The sequence below is a fragment of the Panicum virgatum genome, chromosome 9K (assembly GCF_016808335.1).
Source record: "Panicum virgatum strain AP13 chromosome 9K, P.virgatum_v5, whole genome shotgun sequence".
NCBI classification, from domain to species: domain Eukaryota; kingdom Viridiplantae; phylum Streptophyta; class Magnoliopsida; order Poales; family Poaceae; genus Panicum; species Panicum virgatum.
In genome coordinates, this window is record NC_053144.1 from 62,139,705 (window position 1) to 62,157,716 (window position 18,012).

The following is an 18,012-nucleotide window of genomic DNA, read 5'->3' on the forward strand; positions in this document are numbered from 1 at the left end:
CAACAGCAATCAAAAGTGCACCCTTATATTTTTCCCGTTAGGAATGTGGAATCCCCGAGAATCACAGGTTGACAATGCTGGAATGATTTGACACATTAGGGGAACACTAGAATACCCCTTGTAAAATATACTTGTACACTCCATTGTGAGGAAGAGTCATATTTGGCATGTGAGTGAACCATCAGATGCCTGGGTTGAAGTGAGACACAACAGACAACACCCGCGGTACCCTGGTGTATGACTCCAGGCAATCTCCCCATAAGAGATCCTTAGCGTGTTGCTTTGCACGCCATGCTTTGGAGTACTTAACCCGGTACCCACTAGAGAAGGAACCGATGTGTCACTATCCTCGTGAACAATACCAAGAATCCAATGGCCAAGATAACATGTGGTGCCCTATAAATGAACTTGCTTTGGCTTAGAGGATGGACAAGTGTGACGCTATCTTACATTAGTGATCCTCCATTGACCCGTGCCTCTAGCTATCTGAACCCAAACACCCTAAAGATATCCTTGCTTGCAGAGCACATCATAACAACCTTTCTGGTCCAAATGAATCACATTAAATGGCTGATGTACCACACAACATAATCAATCAAGAAAAACTGTAACTATCCAAGATGTTCTTAGGAATCTCTGGATTGTCACTATCAATTGTGGACTCACCTTAAAAGAAATTAGAGCCACAAATGGCCGTATGGAGGATACTAAGGCCATGAAACTATTGGAATTTCCACATGCGCTTCCTTCAGCAACCACAACTCTTTAGTGGTATAAAACAAATCATACATCTTCATGATTTGCAGATCTAGGCATTGACCCCCCCCCCCCTCTTCTCGTCATTTCCTCATCTCCTTCTATCTCCACCTGCGCTTTTGCTTGGCCTCCATCTACGTTATCATGAAATTTTTCTTCTCTTTTGTGGTCATCATCATCACCAATATAAGATTCATTTTAATCATAACTTAAAGAAAGATCATCATTATTTGTATCTGCCTCCTCTTTCTCAAAAGTACCATCGTCAAAATCATCAGAACCGGCTGACATATCAAAACCTAAAGCACAATAAAATTCTCAATACAAACAGGGACTCCCTCTACTCTCTCAACTGGGTCATGTGTTCTAGTTCGACAACATATTTCAATGACCACATCCTAACAAACAATATTTGCACACTCAACTATATCCTTGTACTATCTCCAATGCATCTCCGGTTACAATTTCATAAAAACATAATGGGACGTGGTTTTACCGTAGTCAAATCACCCTCTCACTGAAATTTCATCAACTCGACAATATTTCATTGAAATCATACGGTGAACTAAGTCTTCGAAGCATGGAGGACTCTCGAATAATTCAAATCATAGCAATGGTATGGCATATTTTGTGTTAGATACGGCACAATAATCCTACATGACTTTGAACTCACGCATTACTCACTACCTCCAAAAATTTGAACTCAAATCATAGCAATGGTATGGCATATTTTGTGTCAGATTGCACAGTAACCTTAGATATCACAACATTGAATGGGTTCAAAATGCTATGTATGGACCAGAACATTCATTTTCCTGCGAGATCAATTAAATAGGACACAAAATTTATATAGCTACTTTTGCCCACACAATGACACTACGTACACAAATCAAACAATGCAACAAGTTTCACACGACAAAATAGCGGGCAGAGAAAAGTCTGCGTATTTTCTAAGCCTCCAATCCAACATTACATTTATCTAGTGCATCATATTTCAAAATCTAAATGAAACTTTAACCACCAATAATCTTAAATATTTTTCCGGAGTGGTGAGGAATGTTTTCCCCACTTTTTCCGCCCCAAATCACCGGATTTAGGGGGGACGGGGTGGCGGAAGGTGACGGTGAAGGAGGCTCGAGCTAAGGAAGAAAGGAGGCGGGAGGGAGGGAGAAAGAGGGGTAGGCATGTGGCCTTTAGAGGCTGTGTCGCGCCAGGCTCATGCCACCCGAGCCGGCATGGTCAAACTGGCTATCGGGTAAAGATAATTTTTATACCCGGATTAAACTCTATATATTTCTTGTGTGTGCGGCGTGCGGGTGCTGCCGTTGAGATCCGCACATCTCGCGCGCGCGCAGCTCGTGGAAGCGTTATTAAGTTTTCGTTCTCGCTCATTTCGGCCAAGGCCTCGTCCACGATGGCTCTCCTCCCTGCCGCCATGCGATCGATCCTCAGAGCTCGGAGTACCCGTGTTCGTCGCGCTGCTCGCGACTTGCAGGCCGGAGGAGGCGGCGGCGGCTCGAGCCTCCTGCGCCGGTGGCAGTCGTCGTTGCCGCAGCTCGACCACGTCGACAGGTGAGCGATTCAAAACCCGACCGTACCGATCGATCTCCGGCTCTCCATTGTTTCCTTCATTTGCGGACGACCGCGACATGGGGGCATGCACGCGCAGGTCCGACGACGAGATCGACTGGGACAACCTCGGCTTCGGCCTCACCCCGACCGACTACATGTACGTCATGCGGTCCTCGCCGGAGGACCTCGGCGCCTTCCCCCGCGGCGAGCTCTGCCGCTACGGCAACATCGAGCTCAGCCCATCCTCCGGCGTCCTCAACTACGCCCAGGTCTGCTCCTCCGGCCCACCCAGGACGTTGTTTTAATTAAGAGACTCTTGTTTTAATTTCTTCGAGTAAATTATTCACGATGACGACGACGATTTGCCATGCCCATGCCTCCAACCACAGGGGCTGTTCGAGGGGATGAAGGCGTACCGGCGGCCGGGGCGCGCCGGCTACACGCTGTTCCGGCCGGAGGAGAACGCGCGGCGGATGCAGTTCGGCGCCGAGCGGATGTGCATGCCGGCGCCGTCCGTGGACCAGTTCGTCAGCGCCGTCAAGGAGACCGTCCTCGCCAACAGGCGTGCGTTCCACTATTTCATCACGCGAATGCGCATCGAGCTCTCGGCCCGGACGCCATTGATTGACCTCTGCGACGATCTCTTCCGTTCCAGGTGCCGCCGCAGGGAAAGGGGGGCCTGTACCTCCGGCCCCTGCTCATGGGGAGCGGCCCGATTCTGGGGCTGGCGCCGGCCCCCGAGTACACGTTCCTCATCTACGCCGCGCCCGTCGGAAACTACTTCAAGGTCAGTGCACGCATTGATTGGACACGATCGTTGGGACCCGGAGACGTACGAGACGTGAATAATCACAGAGCCTGGAGATCTTGCTTAATTTTTTTCAGGAGGGCCTGGCGCCGATCAATCTCGTCGTCGACGACGAGTTCCACCGCGCCATGCCGGGCAGCACCGGCGGCGTCAAGACGATCGCCAACTACGCGCCGGTACATTCGCTTGTTGGGGGCGTTCAGCTGCGGCGATGGCCGCCGCTGCCTGTTCTGCCGCGCATTGTGCGCGGTGGCTGATCGATGAAGGGTGATCGGAGTCGGAGATAATGGTGGTGGTGATGCGTGCAGGTGCTCAAGGCACAGATGGACGCCAAGAGCAAGGGATTCACGGACGTGCTGTACCTCGACTCGGTGCACAAGCAGTACCTGGAGGAGGTCTCGTCGTGCAACGTGTTCATCGTCAAGGGCGGCGTCGTTGCCACGCCGGCCACCAAGGGCACCATCCTGCCGGGGATCACGCGCAAGAGCGTCATCGAGCTCGCCAGGGACCGCGGCTACAACTACAAGGTCGCCGCCTCTCCTCTCATCTCATGACCCTGAACTTGTCTGTCTCCTCTCTTGTTCTGTCCGTACACCGCACGCACAATTTCCAGCAGCTGCTTACGACGCTGATCCCATCTGGCCTGGCCGAGCAGGTGGAGGAGCGGCTCGTCTCCATCGACGACCTGATCGACGCCGACGAGGTGTTCTGCACCGGCACGGCGGTGGTGGTGGCGCCGGTGTCGACGGTGACGAACAAGGGGCGGAGGTAAGTGTCACAGCCCTGAAAAAAAAGGAAAAAGAAAATAAAATCCTCCACCGGGCCCCACCTGTCAGCCCTTCCCTCTCCTCCTCTGTTCTCCCGCGCGCCGCGGACGCACGCGTCGCCGCTGCCGGCGTCCAACCTCGCAAGACGCGCCACGTGCCGACCATCTTCGCGTTCCGTGCCGCCGCTTCGCTCTTCTACTCACCCCTCTCCTTATCCGTGCCCGCTCGACCCCCGTTCCCCGCCTCAAACCCTAGCCCGACTCCCCATTGCCGCCGGCCGAGCTCCCATCGCCGCCGATTCGCCGCCCTTGGTTGGCCTCCTTCCGATTCCTCGCGCCAGGAGCACCTCCTCCCTCTCTTCGGCGCATTCCCTTCCTCACCCGACCTCCTCCCTCACCGCATCGGGCCGCCGGCGAGAGCCTCGGTCCGCCGCCGCCCAACGCCGTTGCGCCGCCGCCTCGCCGCCGTTCCCCGCCGTCCGAGCCCCTGGTGAGGCTCACCGCCAACGCCTCCACCCCATGCGCGCCTTCCCTTCCCTGCTCTGGCCCTGCTTCGCCGCCCCGCCTCGCGTCGCCGCCGCCGTCGCCGCGCGCGTGCCGTGGCCGCGCTCCCGGGCGGGTCAAGGCCGCTGGCCTTGCCTTGACCCGGCCTGGTGGACAGCTGGCCCGTGGGCCCCGCCTGTCGGCGCCTGGGCTGGCCGGCTGGGGGTGTACCTAGCAATTTTGCTAGGGTTTCTTAGGTTTCACATTTCTGCAAACTTGCAAAATCCATAGAAAATCATGTATAGCTCCAAAAATTGGGAAACTTGTTTTGTTGGATTACTCTAGATGAGATCTACTTAGGAAAAATATTGTTTTGCATGTTACTTTGTTGTAGATTTATCTATAGATTTATCTTGCAAAAGTGAGTTTATTGCTTAGTTATTTGTGTACTGCTTGAAAAATGTCAAACAAAATTTTGTTAGACTCCTTGTGAGGTGTAGTTTTCAGTGGTGTATCTTAATCATGTTTTTCCTTGCTGTTGGTTAGGGTTTCATTTCGATTTCGTGCTTTCTGTCCAAAAGGTGGTTTAGTATAGAACTTTTTACTTGAAAGTGATAAAATGGAAAAACCAATTTTGTTAGCCTTGTATTGCTGCCTAGTTTCCATGATAATTTTCTTGGATTTGTTTAGTTCAGTTTGCATTCCTTTTCTGTTTTATCTTGCTTAGAGTAGCTGAAAATTGATCTATTTATGGTTATGTGTAGGAAAATGCTTTTGCTGCAAAACCAATTTTCATGAGTTCTTTGCATTGTCTTCTGCATGCTCAAATTGTTTCATGATTTATGCTTTCTGTTTAGTTCATTCCTTAATTCATGCAACGCATTCATGCATTTTAGTGACCAAGTCGTCGGAGAACGAACCCGTGGAACCCGCCGAGTCCGTGGAGCCCGAACCCGGAGTCCCGTTCGTGGTCGAGTCTGAAGTTAACCCAGGCAAGTAGCTAAGCATGATTCCTTGCTCCTATTTAATCTGAGTTAGTTAGTTATCTCACCGGGTAATGTTGGGTTATATATAGTATGTATGTATTGCACTCTTGTACCTGCTTCCATGCATTACCTTTCCTTGATTTGTTATCCGTGTTCTTGGCACTAGTTAGTTAGTTAATTACTTAACTTGACTAGATGCTTAGCCCTGCTTAGAGTACTCATATTGCTCGCTAGACAGGAACAGTTTGGAGGATCACACTTACCGATAATCCTTGATCGCACTGTTTCGGTTGGGTTGTTAAGAGGTTGGTAGTATCGAGGTTTGAGCAGAATGGTAGGGCCTAGTGAATGGAGTCACATGGGCATAGTCTGCTTGGATCGTTTAAGGACCGTTCGTGGATGACGTCGGCTTTGAGCACCTTTTCGTGCTACCACATATCCAATATAATGGAACGGATAAGCCAATTACCTTCCTTGACTTGGTCATTGATGTACAGTCCTAGATACGTGGCCAAGGGCTATGCAGAGAGGCTTAGAGGTATCCCCGGGTGGACCCATGAGTAGGAAAGTTTAGAGATGTCCCCGGTGGAAACTAAGTCTCTACGCGTAAGATAGGTGTGAAGATTTCAATGATCGAGCCATGTTGGGAACGGTTGATGCGAGTACCCTCTTATCCAACTTTAGCGGGTTGGGTGAGTCGCATGGTCCTTGCGTCGTGTGGGTAAAGTAGTACACCCTTGCAAGGTTATAATCAATTCGAATTGCCGCGCTCTCGGTTATGAGCAAGCTCTTTGTCCGTTGAACTCTTCATAGAAAGTTTCGGTTATGTTGGAAATGGTTGATGGCATCTCTGTGCCTCATTATTTTGTATTCTCTTAATGTACTAAAATTGTTTATGGGTTTGTGCAACATTAATCAATTCTGATAGGGGATAGTGTAGAGAGCTAGTGCTGATGCAATAATTACTTAACCTTAAAGCTTTTACTTGAGCCAATGCATGATCCTTGCTTATTTAATCGCGTAAGTCTTGCGGAGTACCTTTTGTACTCAGGGTGCTTTCTAAACCTAGTTGCAGGTGAGATGGAAGTGGTGTTCGGCCAATTCTACCCCGCTGTCCCGAACGCGGGGGAAGAGTAGGTCGTGGTGGCTGTAATGATGTCCTTGAGCAAGGCGTCATTACTTAAGTAAGTTTTATCGTGACTGAGCTTCGGGAGAGCATGTATTTTCAATAAGCTCTAAGTCTCTGTTTAATATGACTTTCGTGAGCCCAAGGCTTGTAAGAGAAGTTTGAAACCCACCTATGTTGAACTTGTAATGTTACGCTGTGAACTCTGATAGTATAAAACTGCTCTTTGTGGATTTTTGGCGATATATTCGATTGTAAACAGTATGTGCATATGCTAATTCTGGGCGTATGTCGGAGCGCATACCGGGACTACCGGATTTGATATTATTTTGGATGAATGACGTGTCGGTTATTCGGGTCTCTAGATATGGGATAACACGTGGCACGCTCTCCGGCAAGCATGTGTTAACTCTCATCTGAATGATAATGACCGGCGGTTCGTTTAAAATAGTATTAAATTGGACGGTTCTCACAGTAAGACTGCATCCCCATCTCGAATTCTCGATCGATCGATGGATCTGTCGTCGTCTGTCGCAGAGGACGAGAACAACTCCTCGATGGTTTTCTTGGGCGTTTCAGGCACGAGTTCAGGACCGGCCCGGACACAATGTCGCAGGAGCTGTACACGACTCTGACGTCCATCCAGATGGGCCTGGCCGAGGACAACAAGGGATGGACGGTGGCAGTAGATTAAGGCGACGGCATGGGGTGCCAGGGAAGGGCCGCGGCATTCATATAGTATTTTTTGCTGCTTATTATTAGGTCAGCCATTGTGAGCAGCTATTGGTATTATTGTCATCACCCATCAGGTTGAAAAAGCATGCATGCCATGATCAGCGTGTAGTATCAGGGCAGCGGTAAAAATAAACCGTGTGTGTTGAACTGTTGATGGCGATTGAGCAGTCATTGGTTTCATCTCCGAGCTCTGAATCTCTGATGATGTTCACCCATCTTCCATGCCATCCCTGCATCGACAGTTCCATTTCAGTGTGTGGTGCACGTCACGAGCTCTGGACACGATAGATCAGTCTAGAAACATCGTAACATGCTCGACAATTCAATGATGACGTGCAGTATCTTGTAGGCTGGGCATAGTATAGACGTACTACCTCCGTCTCATAATATAAGCATTTCTAGTTATTCACTAGATTCAAAGCATCTTCTATATATCTGGACTAATATTTGTCTAGATACATTACAGATGTTATGAATCTGGACATTCAAAAACATAGTTAGGAATGCTTATATTGTGGGACGGATGGGATAGTAGGATAGCAGCTATCGGTGTGAGGATTTTTGGGGATGAAAAGAACGTGCACCAAACTGCAGCAGGGTCAGAACTCAGAAGTCACCATCTAAAAAAAAGAGAGACAAGCCCTCAGAAATCACTTTTTTTTTCCTTCTAGTCCACGTGGGCGTGCCAATCCGAACAAACAGGCGTGTGCATGTTGATCAGGGAAAAGAATTCTCTGCGGCTGTGTGTGTGTGTGTGTTGAAAACAGCCATCAGGGACTCAGGTTGATGATTAGCTTTAGTAACATCTCGAATGTGCAGATCATTGCATTAGGTTTAGCAACATAACCCAACATCATGCTCTTTTTCAATCCAATCAGTACACAAGTGCTCAGTAATATGTTGGATAGACAACCCTGAAAGTATACATCTACATGATGATTTTAAATGGCTGTATCAAGCACCATCGCTATGCCTTTTTTTCCTATCCAATCGAATCAACACAAACACAGGCATAGATTTCTAAATTTCTGTTCTATAGTCTTCGGATTGTGCACAGCAATGACAGATTGTCATCTTCTGTTCGTCCTCTGATTACTAAAAAGTAGGCTTGATGGATAATCCTGCTCTTAGAGAATCCTGTTTATGTCAGTTTTTTCAAGCATCCATATGTTATGTTATAATTCTAAAACCTCAAACATGCTTTTATAAATGAGTATCCTGTTTGTAGCATGTTAGTAACAAACATACACATTTGCCCGTCCATCTTCACAACCAAAAATAACTTTCGGGGTAAAAGTTTGGCAGCTCTATTGAGTAATAATGAGCTGGGATTGAGCTGCTACAGTCTTTGCCTTGCCTCAGCAAGCTTGGCCAGGGCCCGGGAGAGCTCCTAGCCATCAGCCAGCCATGGCTGCTACTCCCTCCATATCAAATTATAGGCCGTTTTGGCAAATCTAAATACATAGATTTTGCTATGCACCTAGATAAACACTATGTCTAGATGCATGATAGAAATTATGCATCTAGATTTGCCAAAACGACATACAATTTAGAATGGAGGGTGTACCAGTCTTGCCTTGCTTTGGCAACTTGGCCAGGCCCAGGTGAGGTTAGGCCGCTTGTCTTGCAAAGCATTACCTATTGACTTGTTGAGCATGTGGCAGTAGTAACAGTATAATATTGTAAAAAATGGACATGTAACAGTAGCAAATGCTCTCAAGAGGCCAGGTAACCGCGCGAGCGAGAGAGAGAGGGGAAAAAGTAGGCCAGAGGTATTTTGGTCCATAAATTTAAGAAACAGGTCGAAGAGGAACGTAGTGGTATGTTTCAGAGGATTATAAAATTGTAGTGACACGGTTTCTATATGATGAACTGTAATGGCAGATCAGTGAACTCAAAAAGTTGTAATGACATGAATCCAATTAATCCTTTTTTTATAAAACGAAAGTCTCTCTGTTCTCTTTGATATCTGTATCATTAAATTCATCGGCTCCATGGCTGTTCCATTTATTTACATTTCACTGCTTGTTATATACTTTGACTGATATTTTGAACAGTTATTAATCAAAGTGCATGTTGCAGAGCTGGCAGCAGTTTTCAAGTCAGGGTAGGGAGCCGGCAGACAAGTACGAGGGTGTTCTGCGCATGTGACGGCAAAGGAGTCATAGTTTTTACCATATTTAACAAATCATTTACATTTACATGTGAAAAGTATTTTGTCCAATAAAAAGTCATTCAACCAAGTGACAAACGCAACTTGCTATGGTGCTGATTTGAAGGGCTGTAGGTTATGCAATTGCAAATCGTGATGTGCAAGTCTAAGAGTTGTAATGCTGGTGATACCAATCAATATTTGGGGAAGACAATAGAAATCACCACTATAGGGTACCCTCTCGAACTAATTACAATCCATTATCAGAGTGGTGTTTAGTATTATATTCTAATATTTGTGCTTTAGGGAGGTGCATATATGCACTGTTTTGATTTCCTGAAAACTGAGTACCCTAACCCCGTACCCCCCCCCCCCCTCTTCTGGTAGGTGCAGAAACCATGTGAAAAATCTCGATATAGAAGATAGGGTCAGGTGTAGTGTTGTGCATTCAGTGGTTGTTGGGTGGGGGGGTTGCTATAATTTTTTTTTGAATTTGCCCATCTATTATCTTATTATTTGGCCAACAAATGGAGACTTCACGTTCGCTCTCAAGGCCTAGAAATTCTCACGTTAATCGGAGAAAAATAAAAATTACCCACCACTGCCATTACGATAAAAATTAACCTAAAATACCCCTGTGCCTAATTAAAAATCACCCACCAATGCCATTATGAAAAATTAAATATAAAAAACCATTTAGCTATATATCAGTTACAAATATACACTATTAATAAAAACTAAAGCTAACAACAATCAATCAAAATAAAATGAAAATAAGAATAATTATCTGCATAATATTATTAAAGCTCGACAGATCAATTTGTTATTATAGGTAGATCATAGTTGAATTGTTTTAATCAACAATAAGATATACTTTACGATAATGAACAGGATGATGTATGGTAAAAAAAAATAGTATAACCTTTAAGTAAGGATACAACGACATGCAAATTTTTAAATTTTCAATACTAGCCGCGTAAACGCGCGGGCTATACGCCTAGTTCATTTTATTCACAGAACTCAGGATTCGCCATCAGGTCGCGATCCAACAACGTGCATACAAAGCTGGGGAGGGGATCAAACCAAATGGTTCGTTGATTCGGGTCCCCGGACAAGCCAGAATGAGCTAACTCATGGGCACAACGATTACATGAACGGTGGACATGAACAACATTTTTCAGGCTAAAATAAAGCGACAACAACTCTCGAAACTACCAGAAAATGACACCTCCCAGGCCGTAGTCAAGCTCGCAGGTTCTGATTGCCTTCACCAACAGCAAGGAACCAGTCTCGATGATGATCCTAGAAATCCCTGCCTCCAAAGCCGCTTGCAAAGCTGCCAAGCAAGATTCTCCCTCAGCAGACAGTGCATTGTGTACTGCCCTCAAGTGCCCTACCCCGGCCAAAACACCATGACCCTCACTGTCTATGATCACAAAACCCCATGCCCCGCGTTTATCCTTGGCCATGAAAGCGCCATCCGTGTTAACCTTCAACACTTCACCTTGAGGTGGAAGCCATCGCCGCCCCACACCAGTACTGATCACTTCCATTTTATCAGGGCGTTGAGCCATCTACATAATTTCGGACAAGAGTAGCCCAGCTTTGTGATTGATCTCCTACACTGAAGCCCCCAGCTCTCCGCATTTGCTTTGTTCCGTCCATTCCACCAGGCCCAGAGTAGACTAATCACCTCCTTCCGTCTTCCACATTTCATGTTCTGAACAACTTCCTTCGCTGATCTGAGAGTTGTCATTGTGGACTCTAATATCCTCTAAGTTCAGCTCCTATTAGCATTTTCTAACTTTCTTGCAGCGAAGGAAGCAATGACCTCCATCCTCATCATAGCGCTGGCACATTGGACACCGTGTATCAATGTCCATCCCCCTGCAAGCGATGTTCATCCGGAGGGGTAAGCTGTCATGTGCTAGGCGCCATAGAAATTGTTTCACCTTTAGTGCACAGGCTAGTTTCCACAACTGCCCTCATATTTTGTCCTCTCCTTCTGCTCCCCCCGAACTTGATGAACCAATTTTCCTCACTTTCTCCTGCTCACATTTGTCCTCTAACCTGTGATAAGCAGACTTCACAGAAAACAGCCCCCGTTGTTCCTCGATGGGATGATTGGATGAAGATGAGTCCAATATAGGGCCTGCACCTCGGGAGACAACCCTGACGTCCTCATGCATGGTTCCTCGATGGGATCATATTACTATCTTAGTTTACTGGTGCTAGAAAGATGTAGAAGATGTGAATATCATTCTCAACTCTATTTAGATGGAATCCTAGTATACATATCTATGTGTACAGCAGGACACTTGGGCCATGGGCCTGATGGGCTAAATATAAAGATACTATGTACTATTATATACATTACTACACTTAACACCCCCCTCAAACTCAAGGTGAAAAATATTTAAGAATCAGATACATTGAGTTTGGAAATGTAGAAACGATGTTGTTCCTTTGTTTGAGCCTTGGTGAAAAAATCTGCCACTTGAAGTTCTGATGGAACAAATTTGAGATCTATAGTGAAATTTTGGCAATGAGATCGGATAGAAGCTGCATCAACACCAATATGCTTGGTCAGATCATGCTTGAATGGATTATTTGCTATCTGAATAGCACTAGTGTTGTCACACATAAGTGGTGTAGAGGCATCACATGAAACTCCAAGATCAGCCGGCAACCATCTAAGCCAAATTACCTCAGCAGTTGTAGTAGCGAGAGCCCTAAGCTCTGCTTCAGCACTAGAACATGATACTGCACTTTGTTTCTTTGATTTCCATGCAGTGGGAGAAGTACCAATGAAGATGCAGTAACCAGTGATAGAGCAGCGATCCATAGGATCACTTGCCCATGTGGAATCAGAATAAGCATGCAGCTGAACTGGACTGGATTTTGCATAGAATAGTCATTGTGATGTTGTCCCCCGCAAATACCTCAGAATACGAAGCAAATGCGCATAATGAACTGAGGTGGGCACACTAACAAATTGGCTAAGAATATGTACAGGATGAGCAATATCTGGTCTTGTGATAGTAAGATAGACAAGACTGCCAATTATGAGACGATATATGGAATGATCAGGAAGTGGTGTACCATCATTTAATCGTAGCTGAAGATTAAGCTCCATAGGTGTTGCTACAGTCCAAGTATCAGTCAAACCAGAATGAGCTACCAAATCTTGGAGATATTTGTGTTGGGATAGATAAAAGCCAAGAGAAGTTGATGTGACTTCTATGCCAAGGAAGTAGCTCAAGGGACCCAAATCTGACATCATGAACTACTCACTAAGACGTGCCTTTACAAAGGCAATATATTCATTGTCATCACCAGTGATCAGCATATCATCGACATAAAGTAGGAGTAATGTACGTCCATGCTTAGAAACATGTACAAATAGAGCTGGATCATGATCACTGGGAGTAAAACCAGCAGCCTTAACAACCGAAGCAAATCGTTCAAACCAAGCTCGAGGTGCCTGCTTTAAGCCATAAAGAGCACGGCGAAGGCGACAGACATATCCATCAGGTACTTTAACACCTGGGGGTGGATGCATGTAAACTTCTTCATGTAAATCGCCATGAAGAAAGGCATTCTTGACATCTAGTTGAGAGATAGTCCATGAGTGGATAGCAGCCACAGCGATGAGAGCTCGGACAGTAGTCATATGAGCAACCGGAGTAAAAGTCTCCTCATAATAACGTCCATAGGACTGCTAAAAACCTCGAGCAACTAGGCGAGCTTTGTATCGTTCAATTGAACCATCAGCTTTGGTTTTAACTTTGTACACCCATTTACATGTGATAGGAACAGCATATGCAGGTAAGGGAACAAGCTCCCAAGTACCAGTACATTGCAAAGCTGCAAGCTCTTCAGACATAGCCTGCTCCCAAGCTGAAATACCAACAGCCTCTTTATAAGAAGATGGTTCAGTAATAATAGAACCAGTAGCGAGAAAACCAAACCTGTTGGGTGCATGAATTGTGGCTCGGTTTCTAAGATTGTAATGTGGGACTGGATTGGATAGAGAACTAGGAGCGGGGGGATCAATGGTACTAGCCTAAGAATTAGGAAGAGTGGAAGATGGCTCATTATTTGAAGGAACACAAGGACGACGACTATAATGAAAATGAATAGGAGGGCGTGGAGGAATAGGTTGTGAAGAAGCAGGAAGATCGGAGGAAGCTTGAATGTTTGGTGAAGGTGTGATAGAACCCATAGATGGAGTAGGTGGTGAAAAGTTTGTTGAATCTATGTAGATAGGAGGTAAAGAAAGAAAAGAAAGAGACTCATTGGAAGGTGGTGACTTTGATATGGATGAGTAAAAATAAGGACGAGACTCAACAAAGATGACATCACGAGAAATACGAATACGACGAGCAGAAGGATCATAACAATGGTACCCCTTATGCTCAAGACTATATCCAAGAAAAACACATTCAACTGACTGAGAAGTTAGTTTGGTGCGCTCATGAGAAGGAAGAAGAACATAGCATGTGCAGCCAAAAACATGAAGATGATCATAAGCAGCAGGGGACCCATGGAGAACTTCTCCAGGACACTTGTCTTGAAGATGAGATGAGGGTTGAAGATTTATTAAATAGACTGCAATAGAGATAGCCTCTGGACAAAAGTGAGTGGGCACAAATGATGAAATCAAAAGAGTACGAGCTGTTTCAATAATACGACGATGTTTTCGCTCAGCGACACTATTTTGTGCATGAGCACCAGGACATGATAATTGGGCAAGAGTGCCTTCAGATGCAAGTAGTTGACGAAAAGAATTTGACAAGTATTCCCCCCCCTGAATCAGAACAAAAAATCTGAATTGTAGACGAAAATTGAGTATGAATCATACGAATAAAGGATTGATATATAGATAATAACTGTGATAGATGCTTCATAAAGTAGATCCATGTATAGCGAGAGTAGTCATCAATAAATATAACATAAATCTATGACCACCTTTTGAAGCAAAAGGAGCAGGACCCCACACATCAGAATGAACAAGATTGAAAGGATTATGGATTCTAGAGATACTATTGGGATAAGGCAGTTGTATCTGCTTTCCTAACTTACAACCAGTACATTCAAAAGAAGGTTCTATAGACACATTTCCAAGGACACCCTGTTTAACTAAGGTGGACAGACGTGAGCCACATAAATGACCTAAACAATGATGCCACTGAGGGAAGGTAACTGCAAGAGAAGCAAAAGCTGATGGTGATGGTGGTGGAGATGTTGATGAAGACAACGGTAGATGTAGATGATCAAGGATGTAGAGACCACAAGAACTCTTATGGCGACGGCCAGTACCAAGTAGAGCTCGAGTTCGATGATCCTGAACAAAGCAAGAGGTATCATCAAACCCAATGAAATAGTTCATGTCAGTAAGCTGACCAACCGACATAAGATTCATAGAAAGTTGGGGCACAGTGGAAACATTTGAAACGGTGAAATCAGAAGTAGCAAGATTACCATTATGAGTAACCAGGCAAGTACTACCATCAACAGTTTGGACTTGTCGACTAGTAGTAAGGGGTTGGCATAAAACCAACTGAGATTCAGAAGGCATATGAAAAGAAGCACCTGAGTCCAAGACCCAGGGGGCAGAAGTATCTGAAACGGAAGCTGAAGCAATGGAGCCACCAGACATGTAAGCACCAACTGGTGTGGAAGAGTGAGAGGCTGCTGGAGTAGCATTAGGAGGCACAACTAAAGAAGGAGAGGTAGCTGCAACAGCACCTCTTTGAGACGTTGCACGCTTTGCTCGAAACTCCATCATGAGGATATTTCTTGAAACAACGCTCTTCGGGGTGAGTTTTGCCACCACAATGCTTGCATTTAGCCTTCTCTTTTAAGATACGAGAGTTGTCCATAATAGCATATTGATTGGGTGTTGCTAGGACCGAGTGCTGAGGAACAACGGAAGGAGCATCTATAGTGCGAAGACGTGTTTCCTCAGCAATTACAGCTGAAAGTGCCTCAGCCATTGTAGGTAAAGTAGAACGCCCAAGAAGCTGAGCACGAATAGGTTCAAATGCTGAGCGAAGGCCCATCACAAAATGAAACATCTTATTCTGCTGCTCATACTTATCCCTAGCAACACAATCCTTGATAACTTAATGAATGCAGCATGATACTCCTCAACTGACATATCTTGTTGTTGCAGATGATGGAGTTGTTTCAGAGTGGAGTAGCGGAGAGCAGAGCTGCTTCGCTGATATCTCTCTTTGAGAAAATCCCACATTTCTTTGGCTGTTGTGAGATCCTCAAGACAAAACCTGATGGTGGGATCAACACTCATAGCCATGATAGCCATTATACGATCATTAGCAAGCCTCCAATATTTTGCTTCTGTATCAGTAGCATTTGGTGGACGATCAGTAAGATGTGAAGCTAAATCATCAGTGGTAGGTAACCCACGAAGAAGCATTTTAAAAGAATAAGCCCATTCACGATAGTTCTGACCACTCAATTTGATATCCAGCACTGGTGCAGCAAAAGTAATTGGTGGCATAATAGAGCTAGATGCAGCAGGAGTTGAACCCATATTCAGAACTTAAAGCAGCAACTAATGTCTCTGTTTTTGATATGGATGCAATTCCCAAAAAAAACTCTGATTATGGAGCAGCAGAGTACCCGTGAGGGGAGCCTGGGAAGCTGCCCGCAGGGGAGGCTGAGATGCGGCCAGAAGAATGGACGCGGCGACAACAAGGATGCAAGGCAAGGCCGCGACAACAACTAGGATGGGCGGCCGCAACATCGCCAGGGTGGGATGACGGCAGCTGGATGCAGAAGAGTTGGGGGTGAAAAAAAATGCGACGAAGAAAACATCGATGCAGAAGACACTCGCCGGCAGCCAGGATAAGACGGCGATGGTGACGGCAGCGACGGCGACAGTGGAAGGCCTAGCTGTGATACCATGCTAGAAAGATGTAGAAGATGCGAATATCATTCCCAACTCTATTCAGATGGAATTCTAAGTATACATATCTATGTGTACAGCAGGACATTTGGGCCATGGGTCTGATGGGCTAAATATAAAGATACTATGTAATACTGTCGGTACCCTGTAGCAGGGATACCCACTTCTACTGCAACAAGGCAGGATTCGTGTAGTCATCCGTAACTACGCGATAAAAGGCAGAGCAGCCGGGGCCCACAGGTCAGGCTCTTACCTCACCGGGCCAACGGCCCCGGACCCGCTCCCCGCTCTGGGACGGGTCCGGAGATGCCACGTGTCCCTAAGGAAGGGAAGCTCCGAACCAACCGCCGAGATCTCGGACCTCCCATAGGGGTCCGGGACCTCCTCGCGCCTGTCCGGACCTCCCACGCGCGTAGAACTAACATACCACCAGGGGGGTCCGGAGCCGCCACGTGTCCCGCAGGCGCGGGCGCGGGCGCAAGTCCTCCACTGGAAGACTCGCCCACCCACCGCATTCAATGCGGGTGGTTGAGGCATGCTCTGCCCCCGAGTACTCACCCTCTGGGCTTAGGCGGGTGCATTCCGCCACCCGGCTGTGGTTTGCCACACCATGACATTTGGCGCGCCAGGTAGGGGAATAGCTGGTAGCAGTTCATCTCTTGCTCGTCTCCATGGTTCGAGTGGACGACATGGAGATGACAGAAGGTGTGGTGTCCTCCATGCCACATGCCTCTCGCGTTCCTGCTCCAAGGGCAACCGTGCCCGTGGAGCAGCTGTCGTCGGCGGTAGCGCGCGCTGCTCGCCGGCAAGAGTAAGGGCGCCCGTCAAGGACCCCCTCACAAGCTGCGAGCGGTGGAGCGCTGGCGGCGGCTAGGGAGTTGATTTGCAACCCTCCAGCTGCTACAGCCTCGCCAGATGCCCTAAGGCAGTGGCGGGACAACGTTGACCGTCTCCTCCATCTGGCTCAGGCCTCCCCCAGTTCTACAAGGACTGGGCAACGACCTCCGCCTGGCAACGCGGTGGTATCCTACCACCGGCGTCAGGGCGGTGCGTCTGCATCCGTGCGCTCCCCTACAGTGAGGGGTGCACGAACAGAAGACCTGCGGGCGGAACTCAACCGCAGGCGCGCGGGTGAGGATGCCCGCATCTCCGTGGAGAGGGCGCGAGAGCGCTGTCTCAACATTGAGGGCCGCAACCTCAATGCTGACTTGGACGTGGCAACACCCAAGCCTCCGGTGAACGCCCGGATACAGGCGGGCACCCTGGTGGCCGGGGTGGGCTGCGCAGTGCTAGCAGATCACCTCCGCGCGGTGGCATGCCCGTCCAAGTTCCGCCCGCATCTGCCGGAGAAGTACGACGGTACCACTAACCCGTCGGAATCCCTGCAGGTGTACGTTACCGCCATCACAGCATCTGGTGGTAACAACGCCATCATGGCGAGCTACTTTCATGTCCTGGGAAGAGCTCTGTGCGAGGTTCACTGCGAACTTCGCCAGTGCATACTAGCAGCATGGTGTGGAGGCTCACCTCCACGCCGTGAGGCAGAAACCCGGGGAGACGCTCCGGGCATTCATCTCGCGCTTCACCAAGGTACGGGGTACCATTCCTCGTATCTTTGACGCGTCTATTATCACTGCCTTCCGTCAGGGGGTACGTGATGAGAAGATGCTCAAGAAGCTGGCGACGCACAAGGT

At 47.2% G+C, this 18,012-nt stretch overlaps 1 protein-coding gene across 1 annotated transcript; it reads left to right on the forward strand.

Annotated features, from left to right (window-relative positions):
* Window positions 1–762: 762 nt before the first annotated feature.
* LOC120646774 (branched-chain-amino-acid aminotransferase 3, chloroplastic-like) lies at window positions 763–7,459 on the forward strand. Its single transcript, XM_039923234.1, has 8 exons — window positions 763–2,328; window positions 2,426–2,597; window positions 2,718–2,894; window positions 2,984–3,115; window positions 3,214–3,312; window positions 3,445–3,663; window positions 3,792–3,904; window positions 7,077–7,459. The coding sequence occupies exons 1-8, from the start codon at window positions 2,171–2,173 to the stop codon at window positions 7,189–7,191; spliced, it is 1,185 nt and encodes a 394-aa protein (XP_039779168.1). The 5' UTR covers window positions 763–2,170; the 3' UTR covers window positions 7,192–7,459.
* Window positions 7,460–18,012: the final 10,553 nt, after the last annotated feature.

Excerpts from the sequence above, each read along its gene's own strand:
- LOC120646774 (XM_039923234.1), top strand. The coding sequence starts at position 2,171 with ATGGCTCTCCTCCCTGCCGCCATGCGATCGATCCTCAGAGCTCGGAGT. Across the intron at positions 3,313-3,444 it reads CGATCGCCAACTACGCGCCG|GTGCTCAAGGCACAGATGGA; the intron begins GTACATTCGCTT and ends TGATGCGTGCAG. Across the intron at positions 3,905-7,076 it reads GTGACGAACAAGGGGCGGAG|GCACGAGTTCAGGACCGGCC; the intron begins GTAAGTGTCACA and ends TGGGCGTTTCAG.